The following is a 13542-nucleotide window of genomic DNA, read 5'->3' on the forward strand; positions in this document are numbered from 1 at the left end:
GGTGTACTCCCCATAATATACTTACAGCAGGGTGATCTTCTCCGAGGGTCTTTTCACGGATAGTTAGAGCATTGTTCAGCAGATTACCTGCCTCCTTGAACTTGTTCTGATCTCTGTCACAGCAGGAGGGTCAATATTAAACAACTGCATACAATATAACATTACAATCACAGAATTATACACACCAAATAAAAACATTTCAAAATTGATGAAGATAAAAACGTGTTCAGGGCCGTATTTTTATTACGTTTGGGGCATGATCACATACTCCATACTCCTCTCACCTGAAACCATTAAAACATGACATTGCAGTTTAAACACACACACACACACACACACACACACACACACACACACACACACACACACACACACACACACACACACACACACACACACATATATAATTTTCATACAATCATAATGATAGGGTAATTAACTCCTCTCGCAGTTTGAGTCCTGTGGTTTGTTGCCACCTCCGGAATGCAGTTCCCAATATAAATGTAAATTTTTTGTGTATTCTTCATACATTTAAACTGTTCTTTTGAAGAACAATTTGCTGTATAGAGTAATGAATGCATAGAGCTAGTCTAGGTTTTGCTGCAACTTAGGTGACTTTGGGATGATATCAATGTTGTACAGTATGTACTGTATATAAAAGCGAGTTTGCTTACTTAATGCAAGCTCCACCCCTTTCAGCAAGAGCTCCACTCCAGGCTCAAAGCTCTCCTCATCAAATTCACATTCTATACCCACCTATATAGGGTGGGTAAACACCCAATATTGTTTTTCCCGTACCATCCCTCATCACTATATATGGAGTACTAACCATATCCCATGATACAACGAGCAGATAAACCGGTTTCACTGGGCTGATGTAATACATTCCAAATAGATTATGGAATATTTTGGAAGTTTGCTAGGAATGTCCTTTGACAGCACAATAGCAGGAAAAAATGGAAATTTCGCATAATATAAAATGTGACTTCAAGTCCTCCACCCCCCCCCCCCCACAGCCCCCCCTCTCTCTCAGCCCCAGCCCCGGGTCTTCAAACCCCGTTCCCAATCAAAGCAAAGTCCTCAAACCCGCTCTCCACCTCCCCATCACAACCACAACTCCACTCCTCTCCTCTCCTCCCCCTTTCTTCTTCAAGTCTAAAACTCAACCCCCCAACCCCCCACTCTCCGAACCCCAAGTCCTCAACGCCTCAACCCCCTTTCCGAATTCTGACACCAAGTCCACATAATATTCACTCACATGCATAGCCAGATTAGGGTGGGGAAATAGGAGGTATGTACTCCCAGGTCCCCCTGGTTGCCATGGGGGAAAATTGCATGTTTACATGAACCATTGAACCATAGTTACATTCTTTTGGACCTTACTCGTTAATATTTCCCATACTTTACTCAATAATATATATACCATATATTATTATATTATTATACACACTTGTGTGCTTTTGCATGAGTGTTTTTTGAGTGTGTGTGTGTGTGTGTGTGTGTGTGTGTGTGTGTGTGTGTGTGTGTGTGTGTGTGTGTGTGTGTGTGTGTGTACGGTAGTGATTGAGAGTAGAGGAGGAATAGATATGGGTTTATGTTTGTTGTTTTGTGCAGTGTATGTTATAAGACAGCTCTCGTTGGTTGTGTGGGTGTTTTTATGCCTCCGCCCCCGAAGGTGGCCGGAGGCATTATGTTTTCGGGTTGTCCATCCGTCCTTCCGTACGTACATACGTACGTCCGTCCATACAGGCTAAACCTCATTTTTCTCAGCAACCACAAGTGATTGAGACAAAACCTTCAGGGTCGGAGTTGTGTCACTCATGGAAGAGGGACTATCACTGTCGTTTTTTGTGTAAAGCGGTAATGTTTGCCGATTTCCAAGATGCTGGCAGATGACCTTGAGCAAAAGAGAGGGTGAAAAGAACAGAGAGAGGGAGTGAAAGAGCGGAAGAACAGGATTTTAGGACTCGTGGCCTGATGCCATCAGGTCCAGTTGCAGAATCAGAGTCGATGGTTGACAGAAACTTTTCCACCTCGTCAGGAGGAAAGGACACAGAATCCAGGAGCAGCTGGGTACGACTGGGTATGGTGGGTACAGAGAGGGATGGGTTTGGGACACAAGATTTAGCGGCAAACACAGAATTGAGGCATTCAGCTTTTTCACGTGCGGAGTCAGCTGTGTAGCCGTTTGAGGTGAGGGAGGGGATGGAGGGGGAACAAACACCAGAAACAGATTTGACCAGACGCCACCAGGATTTGGAAGAGGGAGACAGATAAGAGAGTTCGGTCTTAAGAACGGAGAGATATTGTGTCCTGGCTCTCCTGAGGGTGGACACACACTTGTTTCGGGCTTTGTGAAACGAAATGAGATTTCCTTCCGTTGGATTTGCTTTCCAGGAGACGAAGGCAAGTTGTTTCTGGGCAACAGCCTCACCACAAGATTCCGTGTACCATGGACGGTAGGAAGGGTATGACAACTGAAGACGAGATGGGATAAATCTGTGCATGAGAGAGAGCAAATTACTTTGGAAGAATTCCCAGGAGGAGTTGATGTCAGAGGCGGTAGAGATCGGAGACCAGTCCAGATGATTGATGGCTGCTTGAAGACCGTGCCAGTTGGCCTGAGAGAAATGCCAGACTCGTCGACACTGAGGAGGCTCTCTGAGAATGGTCAGAGAGATGTCCACTTTAACAAGCACATGATCAGATGAGCCGATTAGAGCAGAAGAAGAGCAGCAGACAGTTGCAGGGAAGTTAGTCATAAACAAGTCCAGAAGAGAAGATGCTCCTTTGACTGAGATCCGGGTCGGGAAATTGACAGATTGTGTCAGTCCCAGAAGTCCTTTGCTGAGGAGCCATGGCTGGTGAGAGAGGTACCCACACCCAGCCAACTGGCATGGTGACAATTGAAATCACCACATATGAGGAAAAGAGAGTTGGGATGAGTAGATAGAAGTTGGTCCATATTATCAGACAGCGAGATGTAGATGGAGTTATCACTGTTTGGTGGACGGTACAACACACATATGAACAAAAGGTGGGAGCGAAGGGGAAGCCGTAGCCAGAGGTATTCCTGGGGGTGAGGTGGAGAGAGGGCAGTGCAGGGCGAGTGAGGAAGAGAGGTTTTGATAAAGATAGCAACCCCACCTCCAGGACGAGGCTCAGGTCTATCATACCGGAGGAGGGAGTAACCCGGGAGAGATACTAAGGAATCAGAGACATCATGAAGGAGGAAAGTTTCTGTTAAGCAGATCACGTCTGGTTTGTCAGAAGCAACCTGTATGGAGAGATCAGTCAAGTTTGAACGAAGGCCCCGGATGTTTGAGGTCCATACCGTTAATGAAGAGGAAGGGGGATCATCGGATACAGAACAGGGGGGGGGGGGGGTGGGGGTCGTGTAAGATGTGGAAGAGCAGGAAGAGGTAGGGAGAGCTGTTGAAGGTGTGTCAGAGATTTCAGAATAGCTCGGAGAAAGGGAAGGATGGGGTGGACAAAAGGTTTGATGGTGATTTGGTGAGGCACAGTGAGGTGTTATTTGAGTAGGGGGAAGAGCGCAGCAGAAGGATGGGGGAGATGGAGGTGAGAGTTGGAAGGGGGAAGAAGCGGGGAGGACGCTTTGAGGAGGGGTTAGAGGGGGGAAATGGAGAAGAAATGAGGGTGGGGCGAGGGGGGAGTTTATAAGGGGAGGGGTTAGGGGGGGAGTTTTGGAGGGAAGTTTCAGAAGGGAATTTTTTTTTGGAATGAATAGATTTGGTGAGCAAGTCGAAAGCACCCTTTTAAAGAAGAAGAAGAAAAAGGTGTTATAATATACGACAGAATACAGTACTTCAGGGGAAAGTTTAAACATTTTTAAATTTAACAGTGAAAACTATCTGGGGGAAATGGGGGTGAAACACGTGATCAAAGAATGAACGAACGAATAAGAACAACGAAGAAATGAATAAGAACAACGAATAAGAACAGAGAAGTAAATGTTTTTTGTTTTTGTTTTTTTTTAGATTTTTAACAAGAAAGTATGGGGTGAAAAGACTGGGAAAAACTGAGAGAACGAAAGTAATTGGAGCACAATCGACGGACCGCTGAGAAAAACAAAGCCTCAAGGTAGGACACGGTACAAGGCCTCAAAATACGCGGCACGAATTAACCGACGATTTTCTATACAGGTATGAAAGATCAACACCGAGAATCCTCCTCGGGACACACCACAGGCACACACACCGAAAGATAAATACAGTTTCGACAAAAACACAATTGTGAACAATTACTTAACTTCAAAAGCATGAGAGCGTGGACAGCTTTGAAAAGACGTCCATTATTGTATATACAGACTTGGCATTTAATATGGAATATTTTTTTTGTGGGGGTGAAACTTTTCAAGATGACTTAGAACCAAAAGTTCATTGGAATTATGTTGTAATTATTCTAGATTTTGTTAATGTGACCTTTAAAAGAAACAAAAACCACATTTGACATTTCGAAGCAAATACATTTATCCTTGAAAGTGATGTAAACTGATATCGAACTCAATTCACGGACAGTACTGTGTTAAACTTCTGTGCGTTTTCCAGAAGTATCTCTTTATTTTGCACATCAGCCAAAATTTTTTTTAACAAAAACAAAAGTTAAATTACGACTGGGATTATGGAAAGTAAAATTACAGTTTCGTACTTCGTGTAACCCCCACGAGCATTCAGGAGAGCACGTACACATTGAGGCATGCTGTGCATGAGATTTGCCAAGGTTTGGACAGGAATCGCTTGCCATGCAGTTACAATAGCCTGCTGCAATTCACGCACAGAGGCAGGCTGCTGGTCCAAGTTGTCGATTTGACACGTTAATTCTGCCCACAAGTTCTCTATCGGATTCATATCCGGGGACATGGCAGGCCACTCCATATGCTCTACACCATGGTCAGCAAGAAAGTGTTGGATCATGCGAGCACGATGAGGCCGTGCATTGCCATCTTGGAAGACAAAGTTTCCTCGAAAGGCTGCACGAACAAATGGAAGCAATGTTTCTTCCAGAATGGCCCTGTGCTTGAACTGGTTCAGGTTTTCATTCAGAACAACCAGGTCAGTTTTGCCCCCTGCATGAAAAGCAGCCCAAACAGTCACCCCACCACCTCCAGCTTGGACTCTTGGCACTATACAATCTTCGTTGTATGCTTCATGCAGTTGTCTGTGCACTCGGACGTGGCCATATTGACGATAGACCAGAAATCTAGACTTGTCACTGAAGATCACGTGATTCCAGTGTCCTGGCTGCCACTTACGGTGCTCTCTGGCCCACTGCAATCGGCGCTGGCGGTGTTGTCTGGTCAGACATGGCTTTCTCAGGGGACACCTGGCGCGATAGCCTGCTTGAACCAGTCGTTGGTTGACTAGCCTTCTGGATACAGGCACATTTATCAGTTGCTGCCACTCAGCCCTAAGCCAATTAGCTGACTTGGTACGGCCATTGCAGACTAACCGGTGCAGCTGGCGATCATCGCTCCTTGTGGTTCTGCAGGGACGTCCTGACCTCGGTATTGGAGTAGGGACACCCCTCTGAGCATTTCGTTTCAGGATCTTTGACACCTGACCTTGAGTGATGCCATACTGCCAAGCAATAGCACGCTGTTTCATGCCGGAATTTCGTAAAGCCACCACTAAATGACAAACAGCATTGTCGAGTTGACGGGCCATCTCCAGGGGAAGCGGCAATAGCTTTTGAAGACGTGCAGCAGTTGTTTTCCACTAATACAGAACGCAACAACCCTTATATACCCGATTGTGAAGCCAATCGTCAAATGTACCTGTCCGTACATTTTGTCACGCCACCTGTGATATAATCCTGTTATTGACTTCTTGCTGCGACAGACAATCAGTGACATGGTTCTTTTAACAAATAAATCACCGAAGTGTAAAATAAACTCACCAGATTGATATACTGAGTTCAGAAAGTAAACCCAAGTCAAGAAAAAAAAAAAATTCCATATTAAATGCCAAGTCTGTAGTTTGAAAATGATGATGTCATAGCTCATGTGGTTTGGCATCCACCTTGGATAGAAAAACGAATCTTAACCGATCAACACGAAACTTCACAAACATGATCCCCTATCCATACATATGCAGAGTGTACATTTTTAAAGGTTATACGTCACGTGGTGTGGCAACCATATTAGCTTCAAAGCCGATATTTAAAAAATATCCCTTCTCTGAAACCGCTTCACAAATCGATGTGAAACCTGTCATGGCTGGTGAAAATGTGATACTTGAAAACAGCTGAAGGGACTTAAATCAAACTTGTTTATTTGTAGGACAGTGAACGAGGGCATCTACCCGTGACATGCGGAGGCATATTGGCGACACAGTCGCATTGCTCTAGTTTGTGTGTGTTTTTGTGTGCGTGTGAGTGTGAGTTCTTGTGTGTGATTTGTTGTCGAGTGAAGGTTATAAGGGTGGGTGGTTGGTTGAGTGCTCCACCATGTTTTATTTTGTCAGTGCTGTAGATTCTGGGAGTGGAAGCTGTTGTTTTGTTGTTGTAGTTTGTGTTCTTGCTGACTGTTGGTGGGGGCGCGTATGCATCCAAGTGTAGTTGCTGCTTGTGGAGACATATGTGCCCCTGCTGGCCAACCTTAGCTGACCGTATCGAGGGTGAAGGGCCGAAACGGGATGATGCTGATAACTTTGACTGAAGACCTTGTCAGTGAGGCACACTTGTGACCATGTGTGTTTTGAAATTATACATATACATATCATTCACCTGTGATTTTATTTCAATTTATAATGATTTATATGGAAGAATAATGTATAATCATTTATAATGATTTAATACTGTATAGTAGTACCACCTTTAGAGGCCATTTTTCCCCGCAGAGCAGGGGTTGGCCTTTTTTGGGCACCGTGGTCCCCTTTTTGAAGCAATGTTTTATGGCCGGATGCCCTTCCTGCCGCCAACCCTGTTAGTCACCTCGTGCGGCACACAGGGAATTACCAGTGAACTGGTACTCAATTTGCCGACCTCGGAAGGATGACGGGCTGAGTCAACCCCCCTGGTGTTAATTCAGCGATCGACCAGGATTCGAACCCAGGATCCTTGGATCCCAACCCAGCACCCGAACCGCTAAGCCAACACCATTACCACCAACTGTATGATAATTTATAATGATTTAATACAGAAGAATACGCAAGCCCCCCCCCCCCCTATCTTAAGTGCTCACATGTGTAAGGAGTCCCAGGTTCCGTATGCAAGGGAATTCGTTCCCATTGGAGTGTGGAATATTTGTGGAGTTTGCTTTGGATGTCCTTTGACAGCATAATTGCCACGAACTGGAAAGACTGCTAAGGTTTCTCGGTGAAGTTAATCGACAAAAAGGTAATTTTATGTTGGACGGAATTGACCAAATAGTTTGTGGATATAATGGGTTTTTTTGTCTGGTAGGTCTGTGAACCAGCAACCTGGAGCATATACACAGCCCAAGTGTACAACAAAAATGCACATAACTGGAAATTGTGTAAATATTGATGTTTGTAGACCTCCCCATGTACTGTCCAGACCCAAGAGCTCTTAAATGAGGCATCATCCAGTATCATATGTGCAGTCGGTTGGATGTTTACCCTGTTCAGACACAATTGGGTAACTTGCATTTATATAGGTAATAACTGGTGATTTTAGAAATTTGACCTCCAGGTGACCTGTTGACCTCAACATCCATAGGCTTCTCAATTGTGACTACCTCTACAACTTGGTGAAGTTTCATGACGATCGGTTTAGAATTGTGACCTGTAGGCGAGTGACAAACAGACAGACAGACAAATAAACAGAAAAAACAAACAAACAGACAGAATAACAAACGCAACCGACCAATATACTTGAAAAATCTTCAATTTTGCAAGTAACAAACACAAACAAACAAACTTTCTTCTTTATATATTAGACTAGCTGAATGCACCCGGTGTTGCCCGGGTTCTTTTTGAATGAATTTAATCTTCTGTACATAGGTCTGACGCGAGCCCAGTATCAGTTAGTGCTCAACGATTCCTTGTTCTTTCTTCTGTTTTTCTTTCCTTGCTCAACGATTCTTTCTCCCCACAAGAGAGAATTTTGAAAGCATGTGTTGCAATCAGTCAGATATTCCTATTAAGTGCATAAGTTGTACTGCAAGAGAATTTTGAAAGAAGAAGCAGATTTATTGCGAAATGGGCCCAGCCCGGCCGAAGCGGCCTCGACCGGCCTCGCCACCTAGCCTATAACCTTCCCGGGGCCCATCCGGACATTTTTTTGTTTCAGAGGTTTCCTCCTATCTTTCACCGTTCAGGAGATTAGCGCGTGCAGACAAACAAACAAAAAACAAATAAACAAACAAAAACTTTCTTTTATATATATGGATAGATATGGATATATGAGGGGAGTGTGTCGTTGAAGCTGAAGGGAAAGGTGTATGCTGCATGTGTGAGAAGTGTTATGATTTATGGGAGCGAGACATGGGTAATGAACGTAGAGCAGCAACGAAGGTTGGAAAGGGTGGAAATGCGAATGGTTTGACGGATGTGCGGAGTATCGTTGAGAGAGAGGAAGACAAATGATGAATTGCGAAAGATGATGGGAATAGAGCCTGTGATCGATGCTGTGAAGAGGAACAGGTTGAGATGGTTTGGTCATGTGTTGAGGAAGGATGAAAGTGACTGGTTGAGAAGAGTGATGGAAATGAATGTAGAAGGAAGTAGAAGACGGGGAAGACCGAGAAAGACTTGGCTAAAGATGGTGGAAGAAGAAATGCGGGCAAGGGGGTTAACAAGGAGAGATGCAGAAAATAGGGCAAAATGGAGAAGATTGTCATGGGGACCGCAAGGCTAACCCCCGCTCTAGCAGGGAAAATGGCCTTTAAAATGCATGTTGTTGTTGTTGTTTGATAGATATGGATATATTTCAGAGGATGCCCTGGCAGTGTGGCATTACATTCTGGAGACAAAGTTCCAATTTGTACTTTCTACAGGGAAGGGGAGGGGAGGGATTCAAAATTCCACAATTAAAGTCCACACAATAAATAGACGCTCTACACCAATAAGTCCCAAAACAAAAACTTGTTAACAAGTAAGGAGGGAACCTCATGTTAACAAGTAATGTATAGCAACCAGAGAGGTCATCAGAAACCACATTTCAATTCCCGAACAAGAAAACAAACTCGCCAATGCCAACACGGATTTCGTAAAATCATCAGTCCTTCGGTCCTCACCTATACACCAAAGCAAGGATGTTGAGCATCGTAGCAACATCAGGGTGATCTCGACCTGAATTCTTCTCCAAGTCTTCTAGGGCCTGCTTGCAGAGAGGCACCGCGACTTCATAACGGCCTTGTGAGGCATACTGAATCACCAAATTGTGCAGGGTCTTCAGTCTGGCTGGAACCTCATACCCGCCGTGTTGAAAGGGAAGCATGCTCGAATCCCCTTGAGCAGAGCCTCCAGACATATCAATGATGTGTGGTTAACAATATTGCACGGCATATATCTATATCTTGTACAACGTGGTATACATGTATATAGCAGCCTATATAAAAAAAATCAATCTATTACACAACTAATGTAAATATTTTTTCATTTTGGTATAACGTAGAGTGAGAAAATTTTAAATTTTCATTTCTGACATTGAGAGAATATCTTAAGGAAAGATTTTGGTCGATTTACTATGGCTTTAAATTCACTAACCCCAATTTAAATCCAAACTGTAAAGGATGCAAAAGCATATTGGACAGCATCAGCTCAGGTGTCCTAAAATCCTGCTCTGCTGCTGTTACACATCCCTCTGCCCTTTTCACCCAATCATTTGCCCTGGGTTATCTTCCATCTGCTTGGACATCTGCCAACATCAATGCACCACATCAAAAGGTGCAAAAACTGATCCCCTTAACGACAGCCCTATAAGCTTACTTCCAATCATCAGTAAGGTCATGAGATCCATCAATGCAGTTGATATGAAAACACTCCTTTTCTCCAAAAACCTCATCTCAGATCACCAATTTGGTTTCAAACAGGACACTTCACCTTGGACATGCTGCTTCTACTCACCCAAGAATGGCTGGACACCCTCAATGTCAAACATGAGATTGAGGCTGTCTCTCTGGACATACACTACATGACCAAAAGTATGCAAACACCCCTTCTAATTAGTGGATTCGGCTATTTCAGCCACACCCATTGCTGACAGGTATATAATCAAGCAAACAGCTATGCAATCTACATAGACAAACATTGGCAGTAGAATGGGCCGTACTGAAGAGCTCAGTGACTTTAAACGTGGCACTGTTATAGGATTCCACCTTTCCAACAAGTCAGTTCGTCAAATTTCTGCCCTGTTAGAGCTGCCCCGGTCAACTGTAAGTGCTGTTATTGTGAAGTGGAAACATCTAGGAGCAACAACAGCTCAGCCGCAAATTGATAGGCCACACAATATCAAAGAACAGGACCGCCGAGTGCTGAAGCACGTAGCACGTAAAAATCGTCTGTCCTCAGTTGCAACACTCACTACCGAGGTCCAAACTGCCTCTGGAAGCAACGTCAGCACAACTGTTCATCGTGAGCTTCATGAAATGGGTTTCCATGGTTGAGCAGCCGCACACAAGCCAAAGATCACCATGCGCAATGCCAAGTGTCGGCTGGAGTGGTGTAAAGCTCACCGCCATTGTACTTTGGAGCAGTGGAAACGCGATCTCTGGAGTGATGAATCACCCTTCACCATCCATCTGGCAGTCCAACGGACGAATCTGGGTTTGGCGGATGCCAGGAGAACACTACCTGCCAAAATGCATAGTGCCAACTGTAAAGTTTGGTGGAGGCGGAATAATGGTCTGGGGCTGTTTTTCATGGTTCGGGCTAGACCCCGTAGTTCCAGTGAAGGGAAATCTTAACGCTACAGCATACAATGACATTCTAGATGATTGTGTGCTTCCAACTTTGTGGCAACATTTTGGGAAAGGCCCTTTCCTGTTTCAGCATGACAATGCCCCTGTGCACAAAGTGAGGTCCATACAGAAATGGTTTGTAGAGATCGGCGTGGAAGAACTTGACTGGCCTGCACAGAACCCTGACCTCAACCCCATCGAACACCTTTGGGAAGACTTGAAACGCCAACTGCGAGCCAGGCCTAATCGCCCAACATCAGTGCCTGACCTCACTAATGCTCTTGTGGCTAAATGGAAGCAAATCCCCACAGCAATGTTCCAACATCTCGTGGAAAACCTTCCCACAAGAGTGGAGGCTGTTATAGCATCAAAGGAGGAGACCCACTCATGATTTGTGATGTTCGGTTGTCCACATACCTTTGGTAATGTGGTGTATCTCATAATTTTGATACAGTCTGGCATCCTGCCTTACTCTCCAAACTCTCTGCCTATGGCATCCAAGAACAACTCCACACATGGCTTACTGACTTCTCTACTCTCGCAGCCAACATATGGCACTCAACGGAATTCTTTCATCCCCTCTCCCAGTCAAGGCTGGAGTGCCTTATGGTTGGGCAGTATTCTGGGCCCAGTCCTATCACCGATCTTCATAAATGATCTCTCTGAATCTCTGCAAAATCCTCTAACTATTTGCTGATGATGCCACCCTCTGCCATAACATCCCTCATCCTTCAGACAGGCACGCTGTAGCCTCTTACCTCTCTTCAGGCCATAACAAAATAACAAGTAGTCAAACACTTGGAATATGTCTTTCAATCCTAACAAATCTCACTATCTTTCTCCAAAAGGATTGTCTGGCAACTCCCCCTCCCCCAACCTACTTCCTTAACAATCCTCTTGAGGAAGATCAGTCATTCAAACTCCTGTGTCTCACTATCAGCCATGATCTTTCTTGATGAATCTCCACAAAAACAACCTTTCTCCGTCTCATGAGCATACAAAGCAAAATTTTCTTGACTAGTTTATTGCATTTGTAAATATTTTTAATTCAGAGAAATATTCCATTGTCTTTGTGTTGTTAACCTAAAATAGCTAAAGACACTATTGCTTAGCTACAGTAATCTCCCCAGCACAAGCTCAGGAGTTTGAATAATATAGAATAACTTGAATAATAAATAAAATAGAACAACTTGAAGTGACCTCTTTACCATCTGGTCCACCCTCCTCACTGGGAAAGAGATCATCCAAAGGCTCTTTTACTTCCTCAGTCTCTTTCTCCACCTGGAAGGAAAAAAAATATGCAGAATAACGAATAAAAGATGAGAGACAGTAAGATGGAGGGAAACAAATGTGCAGTGAAAAAGAACAGGAAAATATGAACAAACCAGACTTCTATAATCTATTACACTTGAAATAACATAACTAATACAGGACCTTCAAAATGACGGATGAATGCTAAACAAGGCCTTTTGAGCATGTGCTGTGTGTATGTTTACAATGACTCGGTTCAGCTCGATGGGCACTTCTAACCTGCCAATGCTAGTACAAAATCTGGGATTCAAACCGGCTTTTAAACATAATTTTCAGCATTTGGATGAAAGAGTGGCAATTTCAAAATGGTTCACCATAATCGTTCTGTTCCTGAATGCAAATCCGACTCACGAGAATTTATGAATACGAGAAGTATCCAGGGATGATAGGCGTCCCGTTCCTATCACAATTAGCTAGCGGCGGCCGTGGTTATAACTTACACATACGAATGGACGCTTCTTCTTTTAATTCACCGATACAAAAATCTATTAAAACTTATCCTATGGCCCCGGAACCAAACAAAAAATATATATTTGTACAGCACTCACAGCTTATACAACTCACACTCACACTCACACCCACCTTCCACCCCTTCAAACCCTTGTGTTGGTAAATATCATCATTTTAAAAACTTACCCTGTGCACTGACAAGCCCCAGATATGACATTCCCATCGGTGTTAAGAAGCACGAAGGTTTGGCTGGAACACGCCCATCTATGAACCTTCCGCCTTTCAGGGGCCCATATCAGAGAGTTTTTGCAATACGGATGGCATAATATCAACTTTTTGGACAAGTTGATCAATAAGTTTTCCAACTGTTTCATTGTGCAGCGGCACACACCTTTCTCACTAGTATGTTTACAAGCTTTTTTTCATCATTCCATTTTACAATCCTTATCTGGCAGGCAGGAAAAAGGGCTAGGCCACCCCAATTGACTCTGTTAATTGGAGTTTGTACACATGATCACTGAGTGATCGGAGGCGGATTACACCATTTTGAAAGTGTCGTATTCTCTGTTGGATATTGCACATCATCATGTTCTTTGTGGCCTCATTACAGTTACCTCCTCCATAACAGCCGATACATTGTCCACCAATTACAGTCAAGCCGTAATCATTCAATGTCTTCTAAAATGTATTTTAGCAGTTACGTCAAAAAATAAAATAAATAATATAAAATGTAGAAGTTTCTTTAAATGTGGCTCCAAAAACAAATAAAATGAAAGGTGGTTCAATATTTAGCATAGCAAGGAGTTCACTGAAAAGGCAAGCTAATATTAGGCACAGATGATGACATTTCTAACATTACAGGGAGTAATACAATCAACTTTAATTACCAGTCTGTCTTC

At 43.7% G+C, this 13542-nt stretch overlaps 1 protein-coding gene across 6 annotated transcripts in view; it reads right to left on the reverse strand.

The window, feature by feature from the left end:
- The window catches only part of LOC137436828 (kinesin light chain 1), a 93866-nt gene that overhangs the window by 73195 nt on the left and 7129 nt on the right, over window positions 1–13542 (reverse strand). For all 6 annotated transcript variants that reach the window (XM_068130972.2, XM_068130973.2, XM_078787165.1 and 3 more), the window contains exons 4-6: window positions 12091–12163; window positions 9218–9443; window positions 26–113 (exon numbers count right to left, since the gene is read on the reverse strand). In XM_068130972.2, the coding sequence (XP_067987073.1) occupies window positions 26–113; window positions 9218–9443; window positions 12091–12163 (387 nt within the window). The remainder of the gene's footprint in view (window positions 1–25; window positions 114–9217; window positions 9444–12090; window positions 12164–13542) is intronic.

Source organism: Myxine glutinosa, chromosome 11 (genome assembly GCF_964187855.1).
Source record: "Myxine glutinosa chromosome 11, kmMyxGlut1.1, whole genome shotgun sequence".
NCBI classification, from domain to species: domain Eukaryota; kingdom Metazoa; phylum Chordata; class Myxini; order Myxiniformes; family Myxinidae; genus Myxine; species Myxine glutinosa.